This window comes from Gossypium arboreum, chromosome 3 (assembly GCF_025698485.1).
Source record: "Gossypium arboreum isolate Shixiya-1 chromosome 3, ASM2569848v2, whole genome shotgun sequence".
In the NCBI taxonomy this organism is placed as follows: domain Eukaryota; kingdom Viridiplantae; phylum Streptophyta; class Magnoliopsida; order Malvales; family Malvaceae; genus Gossypium; species Gossypium arboreum.
The window spans coordinates 137886193-137908880 of record NC_069072.1 but is presented as its reverse complement, the minus strand read 5'-3'; the positions used below and the strand labels follow the sequence as shown (position 1 = coordinate 137908880).

General features: G+C 32.5%; 3 protein-coding genes across 3 annotated transcripts; 1 reads left to right on the top strand and 2 right to left on the bottom strand.

The window, feature by feature from the left end:
- The first annotated feature begins 876 nt into the window (after positions 1-876).
- LOC108475369 (uncharacterized) lies at positions 877-1616 on the top strand. The gene has a single exon (XM_017777330.2). It carries the CDS (start codon positions 1014-1016, stop codon positions 1461-1463), a length of 450 nt encoding a protein of 149 aa, XP_017632819.1. The 5' UTR covers positions 877-1013; the 3' UTR covers positions 1464-1616.
- A 2471-nt stretch (positions 1617-4087) lies between these two features.
- On the bottom strand, positions 4088-13357 carry LOC108476060 (importin beta-like SAD2). The gene is made up of 23 exons (XM_017778127.2): positions 13055-13357; positions 12815-12950; positions 12615-12702; positions 12339-12488; positions 11850-12012; positions 11427-11611; positions 11162-11335; positions 10115-10260; positions 9910-10033; positions 9632-9812; positions 9329-9488; positions 9086-9127; positions 8743-8861; positions 8461-8659; positions 7491-7622; positions 6695-6798; positions 6349-6528; positions 6017-6156; positions 5736-5875; positions 5411-5565; positions 4989-5118; positions 4708-4874; positions 4088-4619 (listed from the first exon to the last, which is right to left on the bottom strand). The coding sequence occupies exons 1-22, from the start codon at positions 13142-13144 to the stop codon at positions 4708-4710; spliced, it is 3105 nt and encodes a 1034-aa protein (XP_017633616.1). The 5' UTR covers positions 13145-13357; the 3' UTR covers positions 4088-4619.
- A 1530-nt stretch (positions 13358-14887) lies between these two features.
- LOC108474679 (aspartic proteinase 36) lies at positions 14888-21075 on the bottom strand. Its single transcript, XM_017776673.2, has 10 exons — positions 20603-21075; positions 20272-20401; positions 19631-19878; positions 18862-19089; positions 18238-18400; positions 18072-18145; positions 17406-17493; positions 16807-16882; positions 15976-16047; positions 14888-15347 (listed from the first exon to the last, which is right to left on the bottom strand). The coding sequence occupies exons 1-10, from the start codon at positions 20842-20844 to the stop codon at positions 15199-15201; spliced, it is 1470 nt and encodes a 489-aa protein (XP_017632162.1). The 5' UTR covers positions 20845-21075; the 3' UTR covers positions 14888-15198.
- Between the last annotated feature and the right edge of the window lie 1613 nt (positions 21076-22688).

Genomic DNA, 22688 nt, shown 5'->3' with positions numbered 1-22688 from the left:
AGATTTAAATTTGTGAGATGTAGTTTCTTGGCACACAACAATAACAAAAAGACTGGATATCAACATTCATTACTAATCCACAAAGCAAGGGATAAAGTGAAATTTTTATATTCTTCCTTTAGTTTTTCCATTCTTCTCAAATTTAATAATTAACCTACAATACGTCCCATTCTTAGCTATTATAAATTAAGATTGAATTATAAATATATATAAATATATATATATATATATATATATATATGAAAATGGGAAGTCAAATAATCACAATGCATGTATCTAAATAATGTATTTTTTTTGGGGTATAAAGGACAGTCAATCAATGACAATTACAAACCAATGAAATTCTTGATTAACAGTAAGAGATGATGTATTCAAATCTTCATGCAGCAACATTAGAGTTGAGTTTTAGGGTTTTTAAAACCTCTACAAACTATTAAGATTATAACTAGCTAATTTAACTATGTGGTCAGTAATTTTATTGTGGTGTCTAGGAATATGTCGAATTTGTACACTGTAATTATGTTTTAAGAGATGAATAATCAATTGCAACTCTATCATCTTACTAACAGCAACCTCTCCCGCCAAAATTGGTTTAACTATTATTACTTTGTTACATTCTAGTTCTAAATGTCTATAACAAGCTTCTCATGCAATTTGGAGTCGTTCCAAAATAGTTCTATTATTTAAAATACTTTGTAATATTTTTTATATATAAACAGAACTATTCTTTGTAATATTATTTAAAATACCCTTATAATTTTAGAATAAAGGTTTGTCTTCTTGTTTACTAATCTTTAACTTTATTATTAAGAAAATATTTTTAAAAACAAGAGTTAAGAAATATAAGGAAACCAACTAATGAAGTAAAGTATGAAAGCAAAGACAGATTAAAAGCAATATACTAAGATAGTTTTGGAGTCTCTCTCTTTCAAATCTCTACTTTACTTCCAACGTTCACTTTCTGTTTTTTTGTTCTTCCTACGTCGACGGAAAAAGCCAAAGAGGAAGGAGAAATGGAGTCACAGAACTATGGTCACCGACATCCCTTGCTTCTTCTTTTGAATGAAGATCAGCGGATTGTAGCTAACTGCTCAAGTTGTGGAGAGAAGGTGTCAACTCCATGTTTTAGCTGTGCCCAGGATTGTGGGTTTTACCTTCACAAGGTATGTGCTGAGGCACCTTTGGAGCTTAATCACCCTTTTCATCTCGACCATACTCTTCTTCTTATGCAAGCGCCACCATATCCCGTTATTTGCAATTTCTGCTATGAAATATGTAAGAAATTCGTTTATCACTGCTCTTGCGATTTTGACTTGCATATTAAATGTGCTTTATTTACACTTAATATGGCTGAGAATAATTTGAAAGAGCTTGAGCATGTTGCCCTTCAAGATCCATTGATTTCCACTGAAAATGGTGATTATGTTGCTATATGTGCTTTGGGTGTTGGGAACCATTTGTAAATTATACACATTTTTCTCTTGATTGTGGATTTAATTTACATGAGAAATGTGCTAAGCTTCCTCTCAAATTGAATTTTATGTACCATCCTCAACATCCTCTTGTTTTACAATTTAACAATGCGAGACTTTCTTGCAAGATATGCAAAGCAACTAGCCGAAGAGGATTTGCTTATGGTTGTGCATATTGTAAGCTTGTATTTCACATAGAATGTTTACCACCACCACTTGATCTTGCTGTTGAAGACAAACGCCATCAACACACATTCACTCTATTTTCAAGACGAGTGTCGTACATTTGTGATGCGTGTGGTCTGGAAGGAATTTACGTTGCCTATATATGTTCTACATGCAGCATTATGGTCCATAATAGGTGCACTACATTGCCACGTATCATCAAAAGCAGGTGGCATGATCATCTCCTTTTTCACAAATATTTCCTTCCGGATGAATTTAGAAGTTCAGACTGCACCATTTGTCATGATGAAGCCAATCCAGAGTATGGTAGTTATTGTTGTTCACATTGCAATGTTACATTCCATGTACATTGTTTGACAGAGGATAAACACTCATATTCAATAGTTTCACTAGAAAATGAAGATGAGATGCCCAATGAAAGTTCCATCAGTGATATTGAGAGGAACGATGCTGGAGAAGCTACAAAAATAAAGCATTTCAAGCATATGCATAATCTAATGTTAAGTCCCTTTGTTGGGGGAGATGAAAATAATTGCAAGGGATGCATGTTGCCAATCTCGGATCCATTTTACTACTGTTCAGAATGTGGTTTTTTTCTTCACAAAGCGTGTGCCGACTTACCTAAGATGATGAATGTTTAGCATCATAATTGCCAAGAGCCTCTCGCCCTTATTTCTGACAAAGCTTTTAAGTGTCAACACTGTTATAACATATCTAATGCCTTTGCTTATGAATGTTGTGGATGTGAGGAAAAAATATGTCTCGGATGTGTGATTGCTCTTACTCCTGGTGCTCAAACATGTTTGAAACATGAACACCCCCTCTTTTTCTACAGAGGCCACAAGGGGAAATGCAATGCTTGTGGTCAACCAGAGGCAGTACTTTGTTGTAAGGATTGCAATTTTGGGCTACATGTTGATTGTTTTTCACTTCCAATTACAGCTGAGCGTCTTTTTTCGCTCACTAATCATGATGATAACAATTATTCAAAAAGTCATCATTGTGATATCTGTGAAAAAAGTCGAGATCCAAATTGTTGATTTTATCATTGTGCAACATGTGATACTTCTATTCATGCTAATTGTGTTCTTGGAAAATATCCATTCCTCAAACTCGAGAGCTTCAATGATGAAACAGATCATCCACACCCACTCACCGTTGTGAAGAAAAAGTATTACTACCCTGATTGTGATGAATGTGGTAAGCCTTGTAAAAATGTGGCTCTTGAATGCTCAAAGTCGGAATGCAAATATATTGTCCACTGGGATTGTGTAGCACCCGATTCTCTACAGTCTTGGTCGGAATGGCCCATGTAGCAATACAGATGTAATCATACTTGAAACCTACCACTTCATTTGTTGGAAAACTCAAGAGTGGAACACAAGGTTTGATCTTTACCTTGTTACTTGTGATGTTAGTTGTTGTCATTGGAATTTAGTTTATCCGACTTTTAAAATTTTAAATAAATATCATGTAATAATCTGAAGTTGAAACTTGTGTGGTTTGCATTGGTGTTTGATTGTTGATTTTAAATTTTCTTGTAATTTGGGAGTATGATTGGTACTTACAATAATAAAGCTGTTGTTGAATGCTTCTCTTTGTTTCTTTATATAAGTTCACTTGAAAATACAACTTTTTTCTGAAATTATTTCTCTTTTGCTGCACGTTCAAATTAGGTATAGCGTTTGATAAACTAAAATTATTACAGTTCCAAATAAAATTGAAAGATTAATTCATTTATCTTTCTTATATCACAACCTTGTATATAATTTCATACAATTTCCTTATCTGTCTTCTTCAGGATGGGAACTCATTCCCGTCAATAATCACCATCGTATAGCTATTAACAATAGCCCCGAAACTCATTTCTCATAAATAGAAAACATTTAAATATAAATACATTTAGTTATTTATGTTTTATATTAAAATATTTAAAAGAAAATTATTCAATACTTTTTTAAATTCTACAAAAGAGTAAAATGTGAAAATATAAAATTAGATATATAAGCAAATGAGAAACTTGTCAAATTTCATATATACATAATTATTATGAAATCTAAAAGCTTTGTATCAAATAATTATTCATTATTAAACCAATCTCAAATTTAATCTGAATGACAATGATTTTAAAACCAAACTAATAGATCAAAAATAAGTTCCCAGTTGAATTGATATGTGCAGTTTAATTGAATAAATTATTAAAAACTAAAGAAATATATCTACAAAATTATAATTATAAAGTATATAATCACTTGAAAGAGAAAATGAACATTAACATGCCAAAATAGTGGGTAGCAAAATGACAATAATTATTCTCTGGTGCCCATGCAAGGAACTAAATTTCCCAAAATACTAATACTATTTGATTGCGTCGTTAGTAACTAAAAATAACACAAATACAACATGCAAACAATCAAAATCCGAATATATTCTTTTTCATTAATCCCATAACATCAAAGAATCATATTCTTACAAATTGGCAACCAAAGTAGCCCTCTAAAGGGCAAAAAACAAAACAAAAATCTTAATCCCAAACAAAAATAAAATTCCCTGGTATTGATACACTGACAGGGAAATGAGGTAAAAGGCAAAATTTTCTTCACCAAAATCATCAATGCAAAACACAAAAACTTTGCCATTTGATTAAACATGGCATATTATAGAGAGACTATATGCATGGTCCTCGACCAGTCATACCCGGGAGAAGATCCGACTCCGGAAACAACTAACTGGGGATAACTTTGACGGATAGCGTGAAAAGATGCAAAACAGAAACTGATGGATGAGTTGTGCCGGACTCACCAGACTAGCCAAAACTGGCAAACTCGGAGTTCCCTAACCCCGTGTTTTGCGGATGAAGAGTACTTTATACACAAAAAATCTCGATGAATTTGAACCTTGACCTTTTTGGGGTTTTGATCACCTTCAAGACCGTATGAACCAATGAATGACTTGAATGGACTGCAAGTGGAAACAAATCTTGGTTTCATAAAATAACCATTTCTGAATGAATGAAAATTATGGATGAACATCGAGTTCGAAACTGAACTCATGATGGTGGAGCGGCAGCGGCTGATGCCTTCTCCATTTGTTCCTTTTCGATCTCCGCTCTCCTCTGTTCAGCATGTTGAGCTACACCATTTGCAAGAGCTTGATAATGGAAATCCAGAGTCTGTGTAAGGTTCTGCAACCTCATAGGATCCGCTGCTTGCATAGCTAGATTCAAAATCAGGGAAGGGAAGAAAAAAGTCCTCGTTTCAGCTAATGACATGGAAACATCGAACAAAACCAGAAGACAGAAACAATATTAAAGGGAGAATCGACATTTACCCTTGACAATATCGACAAAGAAAATAAACGGGTCAACTTCATCGATTGGTGACTGTAGTTCTTCATCGTCACTAAAGTCATCATCAGAGTCATCCTCGTCATCATCATCATTTGTGCAGAAAGCTTTAGCCTATAGAAAACAAAGATGGAGTGAAATAAAGGATTGGAAAGTCCAAGGACCAATTACAAAAAGGAAATATATTATAATAGGCTCGTTAAAAAGGTCCCATCGAAGCATTACTATTAATTTCCAAAGTTCATCATTCCAGCCCTCCTTGCCATGCTAGTCATCGGTACCAACATTCGAGAATCTTCCATCTTTATCCATACAGTAGCTAGACATTCCCATCTTATTTACCAATTTGTGATATTTATGACAAGCCAAGTATCAAAAAACCTTCAAAGACCAAAATAATGCATACCTGGGCAGCTAATTTTTGAAGCCTCATGCTATCAGCTTCATCTTCGTCCTCCGCATCGACTCCCATTTCCTTGTCAGAACCATCATCCTCGTCATCATCAGTCTGGAAACCATCCATATCATCATCATCTTCAGCCTCTTCCTCCTTTGCAGCTTCTGCTCACTCAAATGAAGTAAATAAATAAATAACACAGAAGGATTTAAGGATACAATCTCAAAAAGAATGCAAATTCAGACACACAACATGCTAGTATAAGCGCATTGACACACACCCCAATATACATATATATACATAGAGAGAGAGAGAGAAAGAGAGAGAGAGAGACCTGCAACTTGATCCTTGTAAGCAACGAGGAGATCAAGGGCAGCCCTGAATACACGCCCAAGAGCCTCCCCGCCAATCTGGTCACGGGGAAGTGCAAGAAGTGATGTAAGGCCCAAGCAGCACACTTTCTTATCATGTTCCCTACAGAAGCAAGATAACTTATTGAGTCATAGCAAGACAATACCCGAAGTGTGAATGTTCATTGTGAAAGTAACAATATTATTCTCAAGTCTTAAACATAGTGACATGGAAAATGATCAAAGCAAATACAAAACTAACTACCGCTTAAAATTAGCCCGTAAACCACTCTTTCTAACTTGTTGCAACAACTGGAACCAAAGGTTGAACACTTCTGTTGTAACAGAAAACTTGTTTAATATGCTGAGTGTCAAGGCTGCGTTGTAATAGACTGCATTGGCAATCTGGGTAAGGAAGAACAGTGTCGTGTTATTAAATCACAGGCCAAAAATGTTTCCAGGAATAAAAGAGTATTTCTGATAGAAGAAAAGCAACAGGCAAAATATCAAATGTGTAACATTTACAAGACATGAGATGAGCATATAAAAATATGACATCATCTTGCAAAAGAATAAAGCTATGCCTTGACGCCATACCACTTGTACAAGAAGACATTTCAACCGTGGTTTCTCCGTTCGATTCAATCGATCAAGTGTAATTCTCAAATATGGCTCAACCCAGTGATCCACCTGTCCTCTACAGTTTTGAAACACTACTTCAATCAGCTTTGGGGCTGGTTCAATATCATTGTCCTCTAAATTTTTATCTGCCATAATCTGCCAAAGACAAAGCAAATAACAGAGCTTTATAAACTAAAGGGACTGAAATAAAGGTATTATAAAAATTTGCAAGATAAAAAGACTGAAGAATGTATGGTTTATTTTCATCTTCCTAGAAAGTTTCCCATCAAAAGGCAATTTTTATAACTAAAATGCGACTCACAGAAGAAATCATATTCCAAAGACTCTGCTGGTAGTCAGGTTCCTTGCAAGTAAGAAAATGTGCAGTTCCCCTGGATATGTAGTTGTCCAAAGGAACCAAAATATCTGCATGAAAACAGCTATTACTTAGAAACACACAAAAAAATAGATGAAATAAGAACAAATAATGATAAATTGAAATTAAATAACAAAAAATGGGTATAAACTTCTCACCTTGTGTAATCATATGGACCTACTAGAACCGACATAAATGAACTATCGAAATTCTATCATAAAAAATTCTGGATGTCTATATTGCAGTGGCAACCTGATCCCAAAGTTCAGTGGTTGATTTATGAACTAAAACTCTCTAGGATTTGTAAGACATATGCTTTAACATACAAGTTAATAAACACAGTTAGTTCTATTAACAAATTTGACACAAATTCACAATTTATTTGGCAATGTGGATCTTAGGCAAACATGCATGAAAAACAAGTTTCTGATCAGTTATATTTGACGCAGATTTTCAAAGAGTAAATAGTATCATAACTAATTGTTTACAGTGTGGTACTAGCATAGTTGTGTAAGGCTTTACCCAAGTTTTGCATTGTAGCAGACATCTACTTCTTTTTGAATAAATGGAAAATTTTCAAATATCCTAAAAAGAAAAATAGTGTCATGTTGATCATGACAAATTTCAGCGAACAACTAAATAAGCAGAAAATGCTTAAACTGCTAAGATAAAAAGTCTACTTAACAATCATAAAACATTCAGATATGAGGCAAAAGAAATATCAATTCAAATCAAATCATACTTGGAAAGAAGTCAATTGCCCAATCAGCTAATGCTTCAATCATCAAAGGCCAAAGGCTCCACATTTCCAAGGATATAGCCGGAGAAAAGAATGTCATATATGAAACAATCTCCAAGACTTCTTCAAAAACCTCTGCAAAAGTGTACAAAAAGAAAAGGTTCAATAAAATGACCCTATAAAATGATATAGACCAAATACCATCTTATAAAAGTCAAATTTGGCATGTATGAAATGCAGTAGCCATCCCATAAACTATTTGATAATGTATTTTATCAACTCACTTTTAAGTTCTCTCAGCACAAAATTTAAAATTCAAGTGGCTTTAACCAAAAATATTAATGACATAAACCTTTTAAGGTATCTTTACAAAGCTAAGTTTACTTAAACCATGCAGCTATAACTTATCAAAGAGCACGCCAGCTATTAACTCATCAAAAAAGTTGACTTTTTATAGTTGGGGTTTTTTTAACCATTTTAGCTGATGTTTAATGTGTTTATGGGTATATCCTATTCTACATGAACACATTCTAGATCTAAGTCTAACTACATTTGCCACTATTACTGATAGTCTGACAAAATTCTAAAGCCAACTTGCACTGGTGTCATAAGTTGCTCTTTGATCCAAGATTATAAAATTTAAATAAATTTTAAACATAACTAAAGAGTAGGTGATATCTAAAGATAAAGTTAGGTTTACATGCCACTAAGGATAGAGCAAAAATTTTCCTTCCTCTTCAACTTGCCCACGCCCAAAATAATCTAATAAACACTTGAAATTTCTAGGGAAAAACAGTATCTTTACTATAGCAGCTTGAAATTTCACACCTAAACATTAGATTCTTTAATAAACTAATATAATGCATATTCAATCCAGTCTCATTTCTGGTGGCAACAGTACATTTCACTATTGAGAAAATAAAACAAATAAAAATAATCATTGGGACAGTTGAGAGAGAGAGACTGTACAGACCTTGTCCATCAGTTGTCAGCATTCTTTGCATGATTGGAAGCAAAGTTGGCTCAACCTGAACAAACAAGTGAGGAAGCCTGCTAACTGATTCAAGTATTGTGCTTATGGCACGCAAACAGCCGACTGCAGCAAGGGCACCGGGATCATCAGCTTCATCATCAGCTTCTGTGGTGTTCATACACCTCCAAAATGCAGCTGCCTGAAAGCAGAGACATGACGATAGTTTCGGGTCCAGAAAATTAGAAACTTGGTAATTTAAAAAATGATCAAAACATGCATTACCAGATTCTGACACAATCCAAGAGCATATGGCGCCATCTCCTCCCCAAACTTGTCAACTATGGTCTCCAGAGTAAAAACAAGGTCCTCGTTCTCAACCTCATTCATAAGTTTAAAAATCTCTGTAGGAAATAAAATTGCAAATTATTGACTACATCACTTGAATGAGAAAAAGTAACTCGGTACTGTGTGAATTGACGGAATTCTCAACATAATCATATAAATTATTCGAGAGTTTAGAAAAAAAGAAAAGTAAATAGCAGTGTCCCAAGTGCCAAGTTAAAGTTGAAACATCAGATCATCAGAAGCTGCTAATACGATACTACAAGCACTAAATGTCACTTACCATCAAGTAGTTGAGGAAGAATAGGACGGATATCATTTAAATCTGCATTTAAACAACTTCATATCAGTAAGGCAGTCAACACTACAATTAATGACAAAAAAAGAGGTGTATATGGGCATAACATAGGTAGTAATTAGAAACCAGATTACTACAAATGCAGACTTAACTGCTAGCTTGCTTAATCCAAAATCACCTCATACAAATTATAAAATAATACTCAAAGCAAAAGTATCAAATATCTACCTTTGCAAGCTTCAACAAATGATCTCAATGCAAAAACTGAATCGACACGAACAGGAAGTTCCGGATCACGCAACCCAGAAACAACGCTATGCAGTGCTTGGAGGAAATTATTCTTGTCAGAGAAGTTTACATGGGCATATTGTCCTGCTACCCATGCAGCCTAAAATCCATATAAAAAGGTATAAAACTAAGAGAACTCTCTCAGATGCAAATGTATCTATATATATATCTCTATGAAACCTCAGAAAAGAGCATCGAAAGAAGAAGATTAAGATGTCCCTATGAGAAAAAATTGAAACAAACCTTGGCTCTAAGATGACCAACAGGACTGCGGAACTCTGGGAAAACATGCTGCATCAACATATGTTCCAATTCAGATTTATAGGGCTCGGTCTGTTTCAGTTTATCACAAAGTGCTCCAACAGCCAGGAGGGCACCATCCTTCTGTCGGTAGGGCTTATATTCTAACGGTGCTTCATCATATCTGGAATAAGAAAAAGATGGCATGAATATACCAACAAGTCAAAATTAAAGAATCCCAATATTCCTGTCTCTATTAAGCTTCAAAAGTAAAAGAATACCTCTTGAAAATTTCCACAATGAATTGAATAAACTTTTGAAGATTCTCTTTTCCACGTTTTCTGACTAACTCACTCACAAAGTCCATGGAAGCAGTCCTTGGACTATATAAATCTTCAATTATATCTGGAGTGCAAGAATAAAATGTATGACCAATGTGGCTCATTCAAGGTTTTGCAACAGACATACCAGGTTTTTGGAGCTTACCATAGCCCTTCCTTACATACTCATGTGGATCTTCCTCCCAAAGCTTTTGATCATTGTCATTGAAGCACATGAGAGGGAAGACTATCTCAAAAAGAAGAACATCAAGCTGTGGCTGCAATAAAGTATACATGCTATTTTTCGAGATGCTGCATATAAATAAATGTTATTTCTGTCAAAATCCATGTGGAACATTTGTAAACTAAATACAATTTGCAGAATGAAAACATGGTATATGCAGAAACCTTAGAAGATAATTGTTCATGGTTTATTTAGTATTTTATTTGTTACTTGAGGTATTATTTTGTTACACTTGTTGAGTTTAATTGTTCATATATCATTTAGTACTTTACATTTAATCAGGGCTTAGCATCTTAGTGTCGTTTTCCTTACCCTATTAATTTTGATTTCAAGTGAAGTTTGTTTTTCCATTTTCTTGAGTTTCAAGTCAAGTAAAGCTTGTTAACTTACACTGCAAGTTTAAGGGTCCATATATAAATTAGCGTACTCCTCTATTGAAGGTATATGCATACATTTCAATCTTAGCTTATAGCTTTTGTGGTTGTGAGATACAATCATCCTTGGAAATGATCCATTCTTCTTGTTTGTGTGATGCAATCAAGGAACCCTACCATCATAAATATAGGGCAGAAAAGTAGGAACTGGCATGGGGGTTTCGTTTGTTTACAAAAATAAAATGAAGTTATACAATACAAAGAGAAATTACTCTTATTAGCACTGCAACAGAAAAAAATCGTGGCTTTTATGTTAACACAATATGAACATCAAATCCTAGGTAGTCATAAATCCTCCATTAAGCTCAGCATATTTCTCACTTGGCAACAGAGAGAAAGTAACAGGCACCAATGGAAAGAAGATATTCAAAAAAAAACCTATTCTTCCAGTTAAATACAGGCAACTTTAGCCTTGAAAAAGTGGTGGTCCAATTATCCCAAAATAATTGCCAGCTCTCACAGAACATCTTAAACTGACTAAACAAAATCAAAGCACCAACTATTAACCCAATTTAAGCATTAACACACTGCAAACCTGTTGCTTAGATATTGAAGAATAAGGTTGGTAACTCTGTCAGGGAGATAGCCACCAACACGAATAACACCCAACAAGTTTAAGTGACATTCCAAAATTTTTCCTGCATAGTTCTTCTGAAACATTTGGGCAAAAGCCCTGTTTTCTGGATTCCTAAGCTTTAAATCTCCAAACCTGTAATATAGCCACCAAAATCACAAACAAGATTGATAATTTGAGGACTACCAAAAATAACTCCAAACCATGTTCCAATTTCTCAGCTTACCTAGTATATAGCCTATTTAAGATATGAACAGTCCATTTTTTCACCTTCCACCAGCCCCATGATTTCCGGAGCTCAGGATCTAGAGGTTGGCCTTCCAAAGGGACAGACCTCTCCAGAACATTTAAGAAGAGCATCATCCAAGCATTGAATGCATTAGGATCAAGTAACTGCTTTGGAATCTCCAACTGAAAAGTAGAAAAAATATCCCAAAGATGGCATATGAATCAAAAAAACCTCATAAAACAAATTAAAGAAAACTGGTAACCGTAGACATAAAAATACTGTACTATAAATAGTTCTGCTCAAAATATTTGGCACATGCTGTTCCTTGAGATAAAAATAAATACAAAGGAAAGCACTAAAATGGACTATTATTTAGCATTCTAGTAAATGATGAACAATAAAGTAGCAATTTGGACTTACATAGATTGATGACCAGAAAATTTTACAAATAAGCTTTATCAGATCTGCTACTTCAACTGCTGGTTTTTCAATCTGGACAAGTCTGCTGAATATATTGAGAAGATGAGGAAATGTCTCCTGAACAATGTGTTGAACTGGAGTTCTCTCCTCCTCTGACTTGAACCTAGAATATTAAAGAAAATTATAAATTAGTATTAAAGAATCACAGAATAACAACATAAGGATGCACTAAACTAAGACAACTAGGACCGGTTATTTGAATCAAAACATCGTAAACTTTCCTCCAAGCAAATACCATAATCAATCATTAAAGCCGTCAAATGATGTTAATTGCATTAAAACAAATAAGTTTGCATCACCTTCAGCAGGCACTTTACGTTAAAAGAATTACAATACAAATGCAACAATACAAGATAATAACTGGAAACTGAAATAAAGAAAACATGCTGACAAAAAGAGAATGTGATATATATATATATATGTTCTTACTCATATTTTCTAGCAAGAATCTGCAACACGAACAAAGCCCCATAAACCTGCTGACCTTGTAGGTTATGCTTCACCCAATCCAGTAGCCGTGGCCACTGCTCCGGATAATCAGCATGGATAATGGTCTTGAGACACTCACCCAATTGCACCCTGCAATAAAATACAACATGAATCAAAAAGCAACTTAAGAATGCAATCTGCGAGACAACCAATGAACTAGTAAACAATTCTGAAAGAAAAAAAAACCAAAAAAAGAGGGACACTACACAATGGTACCTTAACAAAGGAGGAACTTGAGCAATAAATACAAGAATATGATCACGAACCATATCTTTATCGCTTTGCAATATTTTCTGTGGCTCATCTACATTCATTAAAGACAAAACAAATATATATCCGTTATCATATTCATAAACATAAATATAGAGAGAAAAATATATTAAAAAAGTAAAATTGACTGATTAAAATTTTTATACTAGGATCAAGAGGAGCCCAATTCTTGGCAATGAAGTTCTTGAACTGAATAGAAGCAACTTGACGAACAGCCATAGGGCAATTGTCATCAATGACGATCTGTAACAATCTCACCAGATGCTGTGGCGTATACTGAAACTGAAACCAAAAATCCAAAAAAGAAAACTAAAGAAAATCAATCTTCTGATCTAAAAACAGATAATCAAAGCCAATTACATAACAATTAAACTAAAAAAAAGAACCTTAGTAAGACTTTCTTCAGCAGCTTTGCGTTCAGCAGGATTGGGACTAAGAGCAGCTTGAAGAACAACAACAAGACTTGGAACATCCATTTTTTTTATGAAAAAAATTGTGAAATTAAAACTTTAAACCCAAAAAAAAAACCTAAACCCTAGATGCTCAAATTCAGTTCAATGAGATGAGATTCTAGGGTTTAGAAAAAAGAGAGGAAATTTATGAAAAAAAAATTAAAATAAAAATAAGAGAAATGTTTGCTTGCTGAGGAACACTGCTAGAAACTTAGAGAGGAAAAGAGGTATTTAAATGATTAGGGTTTTAGCTATAAAATTAATATATAAATAATAAAACAAATAAACTTTTACACGCACAGTAAATAAAATTTTAATGGGTTAAAATATTATATAAGTCCTTGTAATTTTGTCCATTTAAAATTTAGGGTTTTTTTTATTTCAAAAATTTTAATTTTTCGAGTTTAAAATTACAAGTTTAATTATTAAAATCGTTATAATCCTTTTGTTAACTCAATTTTAATAGGTTTTTTTTTGGTTATTGGACTAACAAGTTAAGTATTTTTTAGGTTTAAATGTAAAACTAGCTCTCAAACTATATTATTTTTTTCACTTAAGTACTTAATTTTTTTGTCAAAAGTGGTACACAAACTATCAATTTTATCTCGTTTTACCCAAAAACAAGATATCAACCAATAAGAACATGGCACATTTGTTATTGGATATCCTAGACTTTTTCAGATAAAATGAGATGAAATTGATAGTTTGAATATCACTTTTGACCAAAAAAAAAAACTTTTAAGTATCTAAGTCGAAAAGTGTATAATTTGGAGTCCAACGTTGTAATTAAAACCTTTTTTTATTTCAAAATGCCACGTAAACAATTCAACCTAAATTACTATGAAATTTGAAAATAAAAAATTAATTCCAAAAAATAAAATTAGATGAATTAAATTTTAAATGTACAAAGAGTTGACTTGACTGAATGAAATAATTTTAACTTTTTTTATTTTACACCTTTAAAATGATGTCGTTGTTTATGTATTGACAAGGTGAAAGTACTTAAAAGTCCTCTATTATAAGGACTAGATTAAATTAATCCATCTATTATTAAATAGAAGAATTTAATCAATGTACCGTTAAAATATCAAATAATGTCAAATTATAATATAATTAATATGTATTATTTAAAATATTATATAATTTTTTTGTAAAACTAGACAAAAGATTTTATTGAATCCTAAATTTTTCCAATTTTGATTTTTTTTAATAGCATGACTAAAGTTTTCATTTCAATAATAAATGAATTAATTTAATCTAGTCCATATGATAGAGGAACCTGCTAAGTATTTTTACCGTTTAAGAGTAACATAATATCAACCGCACGTGCTGTCTTCGAGCATGTGTTTCACGTAGAAGCAAATTATTTATTTTTACTCCTCAACCAACAAAAAGTAATGATTTTTTTTAATCCGACCCCAAACCAATAAATAAGATGATAATATATTTTAACATACTCAAATTGACATCTTCTTATATTAGTAATAATACTCATATCAATCGAATTAAAACTCTATCGATAATATTTCTTATTCAATAACAGATCCGATTTGATTGAATTTAATTTTGGATTTGGATCGAACTACCATTTAAATATAAATCAATATTTATTAAAATTAATTATAAATATTTAATATTTAATAAAACAATAATATATTGAACTCGATTTTTAAACATATCTAATTTTTAAAAATTCATCAAAACCCAAACGATTATACCCCAACCTCAACTACGACCTCATTTGAACCCAACAAAAAAAAAAAAAAATTCACCACAAGCTAAGCTCTACCATAAATAGGAATAGAACAAGTGAACCTGGTTAATTTCCTGTATTTCCACATATTCACCAGGCAAAGCAAAAAATATAGAACAATAGTGGTTGTCTTACAATTTTTTTTATCCCAGTTTATTGCTATGCCATGTATGGATGGATACATATAGAGATGTACAAGTTATCTATTCTATTCTATCATTTCAACAAACTATATCAAGATGAATATCTTGATTTCTATTTTATATTTGATTTCTTTTATCTTTAAATTGATTGTTAGCTTTTTTTCGTATTGTCTACAGATTTACTAGCAGCCCAAAAAGTGCGGTAACGTAGCTAACAAGATCAAAACCGTAATAAACCAGGCATTCAAATGGCAAGCAGAAGAAATGTTTTGGGAACCTACTAAATGCACAGTTCCGGTCCTTTCGTCCAGCACTTGTATGCTTGAAGAACCTATAAATAACCATAGAAAAATGTCATGAGACAGGAACACAAAGAACCTTAGATCTCTACAACAGATCATGTGCTTCTTTCTAGCTATAATAGATACTTCGCTGCTGAAAACCATCAAACACACTAGATAAAAGAATTGTATTCACTCGAAAGTCAAAAACAGAAGTAATTTTGGAAAACATGACTTTTCTTAACATGAACGAGTTAATAATTGGAGTCTAGGTTGCTCCAATCCTTAGTTTTGCTTGAAATACCATATGGGTGTACGGATATGACTTTCTAAGAACCCTCCAAATACATGGAAAAACTTTTAATAAAAATTGAACATACTGATGTCGGACATATACTCGTAAACCGCACTTACATCCTACTCCAAGTAAAATAGGTCGGAGTATAGATGGAAAATTTGAATATCTTTAAAAGATTGGCATATCTTTATAGAAAGGGCAATGTAACTATCAAAAACATTCTATTATAGTAATACTTATTGAGACACAATCAAGTAAGATAAGTAAAGCAGAAACATCTCTTATAAAACAAAAGAAACAATAATAATTCACTGAGATTTATACCAATTAGTACAAAATTTATAAAGCAATCGTGAAAGGGAAAGTAACACGATACTCACAATTGTACTCAGTCCATCCAATGGTCTGATTTTCCAAATCATACAAAACCAGCTTGTTGGAAAGCACTAAATCTGTAAGCAACAAAACAAAGTCCCATGGAAAATTCAAATTACTTTAATTTCAGCAAATACTATTGCATCTTACGGTCTAATAAAATCAATGCTACACGGTACACACTCAAGAATTCCATTTAGTATTCACTTGGATTTGATGAGTAAAACCTTTTTAATCCAAGTTATAAAAATAACCAATCATTCAGGACAACCTAAAAAAAAATTTCTGAAAAGGGTATGGTAAAAAGGTATTTTTAATGATAATTTAAAAGAATAAGCAACAAAATATTTTCGCACCGTAATATAAAGGACATCTAATGTCAAGGGGTATATGTTTCTCTAGGAATTATGATGAGTTTTGGATTCACTGGATTTCGCACATTTTGGCCATAGAATCTTATTTTAGGTTTTACTTATGTCAGACATTTATATAGTTTTAAGATTTGGCTTAAAGCAATCTTGAAAGTTTTCTATCTGAGCTGTTCTGAAAGTCTGTATACGACATTTTTCAATAAATGGAGCATGCTTAAGAGATTTTTATACAATCATTATTCTCACAGGGACTGAGTGAGGCAAACCTAGTAGTGTGAAGCCGATAGTTTCATTAATTCAATGCAAGCCCTCCTAGCTGAGAGTAATATTAAGGCAGATAAAGTTACAAAATTCATGTTATTTACTTAAGCAACAGGGACTAAATCTACATTAAGTCATGTTATTCTCAGTTGGAAGATAGGTCTTTAATTCTGACATAATAAAAAGTAGGTTTGGAAGGCATACCTCCCAAAAGGGTCATATTCTTTCGATCCCTGGATTGCATTCCACTGTTTTGCCATCCAATGCACCACAACCCATTCTGCACAAATCCATTCTTGTAAATATCAATTTATGCAAACTCTACATGTTTTATACTTTAGATTTAACCATGCAACATAAATAATCCTAATATGCAGTAATTGTTAAAATTATACATATTCTGAAGAACCTGTAAGACACTATAGATTTAATCACATGGCATAAACAATCCTAATATGTAGTAATTGTTAAAATTATACTACTGGTTTGCATTCAAAAACATTGTAGTTCCCAAATAAAACCTATTTAAAATTCATTGAACCTAATCTAATAGTTACATGTTGAGCCAAAGACCAGGTAAATGTTACACAAGGGGCCTTTAAATAGTAGCAAAACTAAAGACTTTCCTAAACTAAAATTAGACCAAGGAAGAGAAATGGCAAGTGTTTTGAAAGACTTCTTCACACAAGCATAAAGCATAGTCCAAATTGAATGGGGATACAAATGTTTATTTCATCAGAACATACAGATACGGCCACCATTAATAATAAAGATTCTAAATTTCTGCAGTGAAACATACTTACATAGGGGAATAGGTACTCATGTGGATTAACCTTCAGAGTCACTGAATTTTCAAAATGGAAAGTGACATTTGGAAATGCCTCATCAAGACTGCAAGAAAATAAATACATGTAAATAAAATTGTTCCTTGACAAACTAGGAATTAAAATAGATATAGAACTCAGTATATGAATCATTTACTCCAGTTAATCTGGCCAATGGGAGCAAAAGATTGTATTCAGAACATTTGGAGGGGGGAAAAGAGAGTCAAGCACTAACACTAGCGTCATCAAGAAATATATAGCTAGAAATAAAATTTGAATCAATAATCATAAAGAAATGTACTAATGGCATACAATTTCCTTGATCAGAAAAATTGATTAGAAGCACCTAAAAGGCAGGTTCAAGCTAGCACAAAGGAAGCAAGCACAAACTATTACTAAGGAAAAATTAATTAAAAATTGAAACACAAACCAAAAGAAAATGTGAAGTGCAAAAATCTGATAAAAATATTCCCACAATAAGATTAGGATGCCACATAAAATTTAGTTACTTAAAGAAATTTAAGATAAGAAATAAATGAAAATAAAAATTCAAATTTAAGCATGATAAACATTTTCAAAGAAGCAACAAGAGGGGAATGTACATAGGTGCTCAAAGGTCACAATTGCTATATCCATGTTTCATACCTCTTAGAGTACTGAAAACATGTATATTCATCATGAATAGTTTGAAGCTTCAAATCAGGCTGCCGAGAAAGTATCTAACCAGAAATTAAAAAGGAAAAAAATGTAACACTTTAGCAGACTGAAGTGAAACTATCTGAAATATATAAACCAAATATATATCACATACCTTACTAACTAATGGTTCATAAACCATTTCTGGGAGATAAGCTAAGGTTGTTCCACTGTCTATTATTACCCCTTGTCGATCTCCGGAATCGAAAATATCAGGCGTAAAACTTAGGAAATCATGACCAACTTGAACTGCTGTCATATTGACATTGTAATGTGGCCTGAAATTTCACATAACAAAATTGAGTTCAATGTACAGAATCACATGCATAAGTGAATAAGCTGATTAAATATTGTATGCTGGAGAAGCTAGTCTACGATCCAGACAATAACAATGTGTTGCTGACCTAAACAATGGTTTTAAGCCATACAGAAATTTCAGATGTAGTAAGTGAACAATTTCATGCAGCATTTCACAAGAGAGCCTTTCCAGAATTTGACCACTTCAATTATGTTGGAAAAATTTGTTGACCAAAACAGAAAAAAGTTTAACAACACACTATCTCATTCAATCCACTCAGGCAAATGATTCTCCATGAACAGTGATACTTTCCTTGAAAAACTAATGTAGTTTTATAACACAATGCTAAACTAATCCAAATCAATGAAAAATAAAATATCAGCAAGTGAAAACATTGATGCTAAAGTACAAGCAATGATATTCACCAAAGATGTCACATACTGATTTGGTACCAATGGGGTCATATTAACTTTTGGTCGCACAACATGCCCAATAGCAAAGATACCGCCTCCATTAACCCCATCTAAGCAGTGAGCAAACATATTTTTCACTTTTCCAGATGAAGCAAGCTGGGAAATCATTGATGAATTAGCTTTTCCAAAACCAAGTATTCCATCAAGTGATTCTTCATTAGATGAACCTAGATTCCCTGATTGTGTAGCTCCACACCTATGAAAAAAGAAAGGTAGAGTAACCATAAAATACCTTTAAAAAAAGGAGAATAAAACAGCAAACATACACATACTTTACAAACACAATCTGTAAGTTACATATGCAAAAGCATTCATTAACCCAGGCATGTTTGAAACTAAAGTGATCTCATGACATGATTCTGAAGAACCCTGAAAGGGGTATACAGTTCAAACAAAATCTCACAAAACAAACTAATCAGGAAACTACGTGGAGCACTAAAGAACTTAGATTCAATCTTCAAAAACTTTTTCTACTTTTCAGGAATAATTTGTAAATGGTTCTTAAAATCTAGATGACTATAATGTTATGCTACGTAGAAAGGAAACATAAGAACTTTGAATTTTAAAATTAAAGAGATTAACTTGTAATGATATCAGCAGTAGTTACACATGCAAGTTAGAATATTTAGCAATGAAGTGCACAGAATGTTACAAGTTCAGAATTTAAAAGCTAACACAGTACCACATGTAGCACAAGTATGAATTAGAGAAGAGTATGAGAAGGATTGACGACTCACCCAAATATAACACTTCCATTTGCAGATGAGGTCTTCAAATCACCAGACACTCGATCATATAGCACAATGTCATTTACAAAGTATCCAGCAGTGGAACTCCCATCTCCATATATCTCAAGATACGGACAAGACATATTAGCCGTACAACCAGCCAGTGGACCTCCATTTATGGCATAACAAAAATCTTGATCACATGAAACCAACTTGCCAGTGGCAGAATCCTCAATATTGTACAAAGTAAGATCTATCTGTAACCATAGCATATAAAGTAAAACAAAAAACAATCAAATGTGATAGGTATACCAAGAATTTAGGACAATCTTTAGCAGTTAGTTGTTACCCTAATAACATATTTGGCAATGAATATTTTTGACAAATTGAACTTCAAAAGCAACTCATTGTTACTTTCAACTTTTACTGTTTAGGTTTGAATACAAAAACAAATAACTATTTTCCCAGAATTTTATCAATCTTTATATATAAATATTCAATCATTTAGCGTAATTTTACTTCCAGCCAGGTGTTACTTTAAGAACCAAAGATTAAAAGTAAGCAAAATATAATAAGTAAAAGCCATAACCAAATAAAGCTTAATGAAAACACAAAAAGAATGATAAAAAAAAAAGGGGGGAAAGACTTACACCAAGAGAGCTTCTTCTGGGGCATTCTTTACATTGAATACAATTAACCCACATTATATCACTTCCTGTATCTACTTGCACATAGTAATCCTTTGAAGGTGTTCCTATCCCTATTCTAGCATAATAAAGCCTACAAAAAAATAATAACCATTTAAACACACGCACACACAAACACAAACTTCGTTTAAAAAAAATCAAATCTAGTACGAACTTAGCAAGCTGAATAATTAAAAGAAGAATTAATGAAACACGGACCCAAGCTAATTCGAATTCCATACAAACATAGCGAATTCAATGATTGAAAGAAGGGGAAAAAAAACGGAACACTTACCCAAGACCGTCGGGTCGACCGGAACCACCCAAGGGAAGATCAACACCAGCGAGGATCCGGAGTTGACGAACGCTGTCGTGGACTTTTAAGTCAACGATCGAACGTTGACTGCCAGCGAATTTGTATTTAACATGAATAACACCCCCACTGAGAACTCTGGTTATTGAAGAAGAAACTACTAGAAAGCCAATTAGAAGAAGACGAAGCGAATAGTGAGAGCTAATAACTCCTCGAAGAATCATAGCTTAAGCTTTAATGGAAAATTGAAATTGAAATTAACAAAAAAAAATTCCTTATGTTTTTATTCAGAGCTATTTTCATATTGAAAAAAAAAGGGGAAATTACTTTTTAAAGTGGGAAAAAAAGAAGGTCCATTTTCAAGTCTATGAAAAGCTTTGAGACATTGCTCAAAAAAAAAAAAAAAGAAAAGCTTTGAGACGATTTCGTGTTTGTGAGGGGGAAAAGAGAAAGTGGGACCCAATAAATTGGTTCCTTAAACTCGAATCTTATTATATAATGGGTAAATTTTTATTTAAGTCTCTGTATTTTGATAAAGTTTAACATTTCATCCCTATACAAAAAGTAAAAGGATAGTTTTTTAATTTTCTTGTGGTAAAAATATGCCATAGGTCCTTAATCTTCATATATTTTAATTTAATCCCTATATTTTTATTTCTAGAAATTAAATACTTTTACTATTCGGATTACATTGCTAATTTTTTAAAATTTATTAGTGTGAAAATTTGAAAATAAAAAAAATTTACTTGATAACTATATAACTAAAAATGATATTGTAATGATATGATATATTTTAATTTTTAATTATTTAAAAGTTTTAATCCAAGTTACCGTAATTATTATTTTTGTCGATTTTATTTATTATTAAATACGTTCATTAAGTTCATAGTAAAGGTATTCATCGATTAAAACAAGTCGAGATTAGGTTTATATTTTGGTTAAATTCTGTTATTAGTTTATTATTTTATGAAAGTGGTTGATTTAATATTTGTACTTTAATTTAATCAATTTTAATATTTATATTTTTAAAATTTAAAATTTCAACCTCGCCAATTTATTACTATTCATCATTCATTAAGTTAGGATATTTCCAAAATTTGATACGGCTTTACTATATATCTAATATCATGTTAGCTTATTATTTCTACATATTATTTAATAAAATCCATTTAATGGATTAAATATTGTTAGCGTTAAGACTGGAATTTTAAATTTTCAAAAGTATAGTGACTTAGAATGATCCATTTGGAAAAACAGACTAAATTAGGAAATGTATACAAAATACATAACTAGTAATTGAATTAATCACACGCATTTTAACTGCTACTATTTGGTTCAGAACTAAAATATCAAATTTCAAAACTTATAAGGACTAAAATTGACAAATAAATAAACTAAAATTAACCAACTTAAAGTACTGAGATTATATTCACAACTTTCTTAGAGTTTAAGAACTAATAGCAAAACTAGTGACAATATCACAATAGAGCCCATGTTGCATTTGGGCCATCTAACTGATCCGATGATATTTATAATCAATGTTTTCTAAATCGAACCGGTTAGAATACCAATTCGTCGGTCCAATCGGTCAAATTAAAAAATTATTAAAAATTTTAAAAAAAATTAAAAATCTCAATTCATACAGATTTCCAATCTAACCAATTCAAAATCACTTTTCAGACTAATACCTTGATCGATCCAATCTGGTTTAAACAACACTTTTATTATCCACCCGTCCCAGAAAATAACTAGTGACGGTATTCACCCGACTATGTTTATAACAGAGTTCAAATATCATAGTCTCCAAGTCACGTATGGGCTATTGAACCAACCCGGTAAGAAAACCCGACTCGGTAGGAAATTAGTGATGATATTTATAACCGAGTCCGAATATCATATGGGTTGTCCACTCCTCTAGAAACATAACTAGTGACGATATCACAATAGAGTCCGAGTCACATATGAGCTATCAACCCGACCCGGTAAGAAACTAGTGACGATGTTTATAACCGGGTCCGAATATCATACGGGTTATCCACTTGATCCAGTAGGAAACTAGTGAAACGAT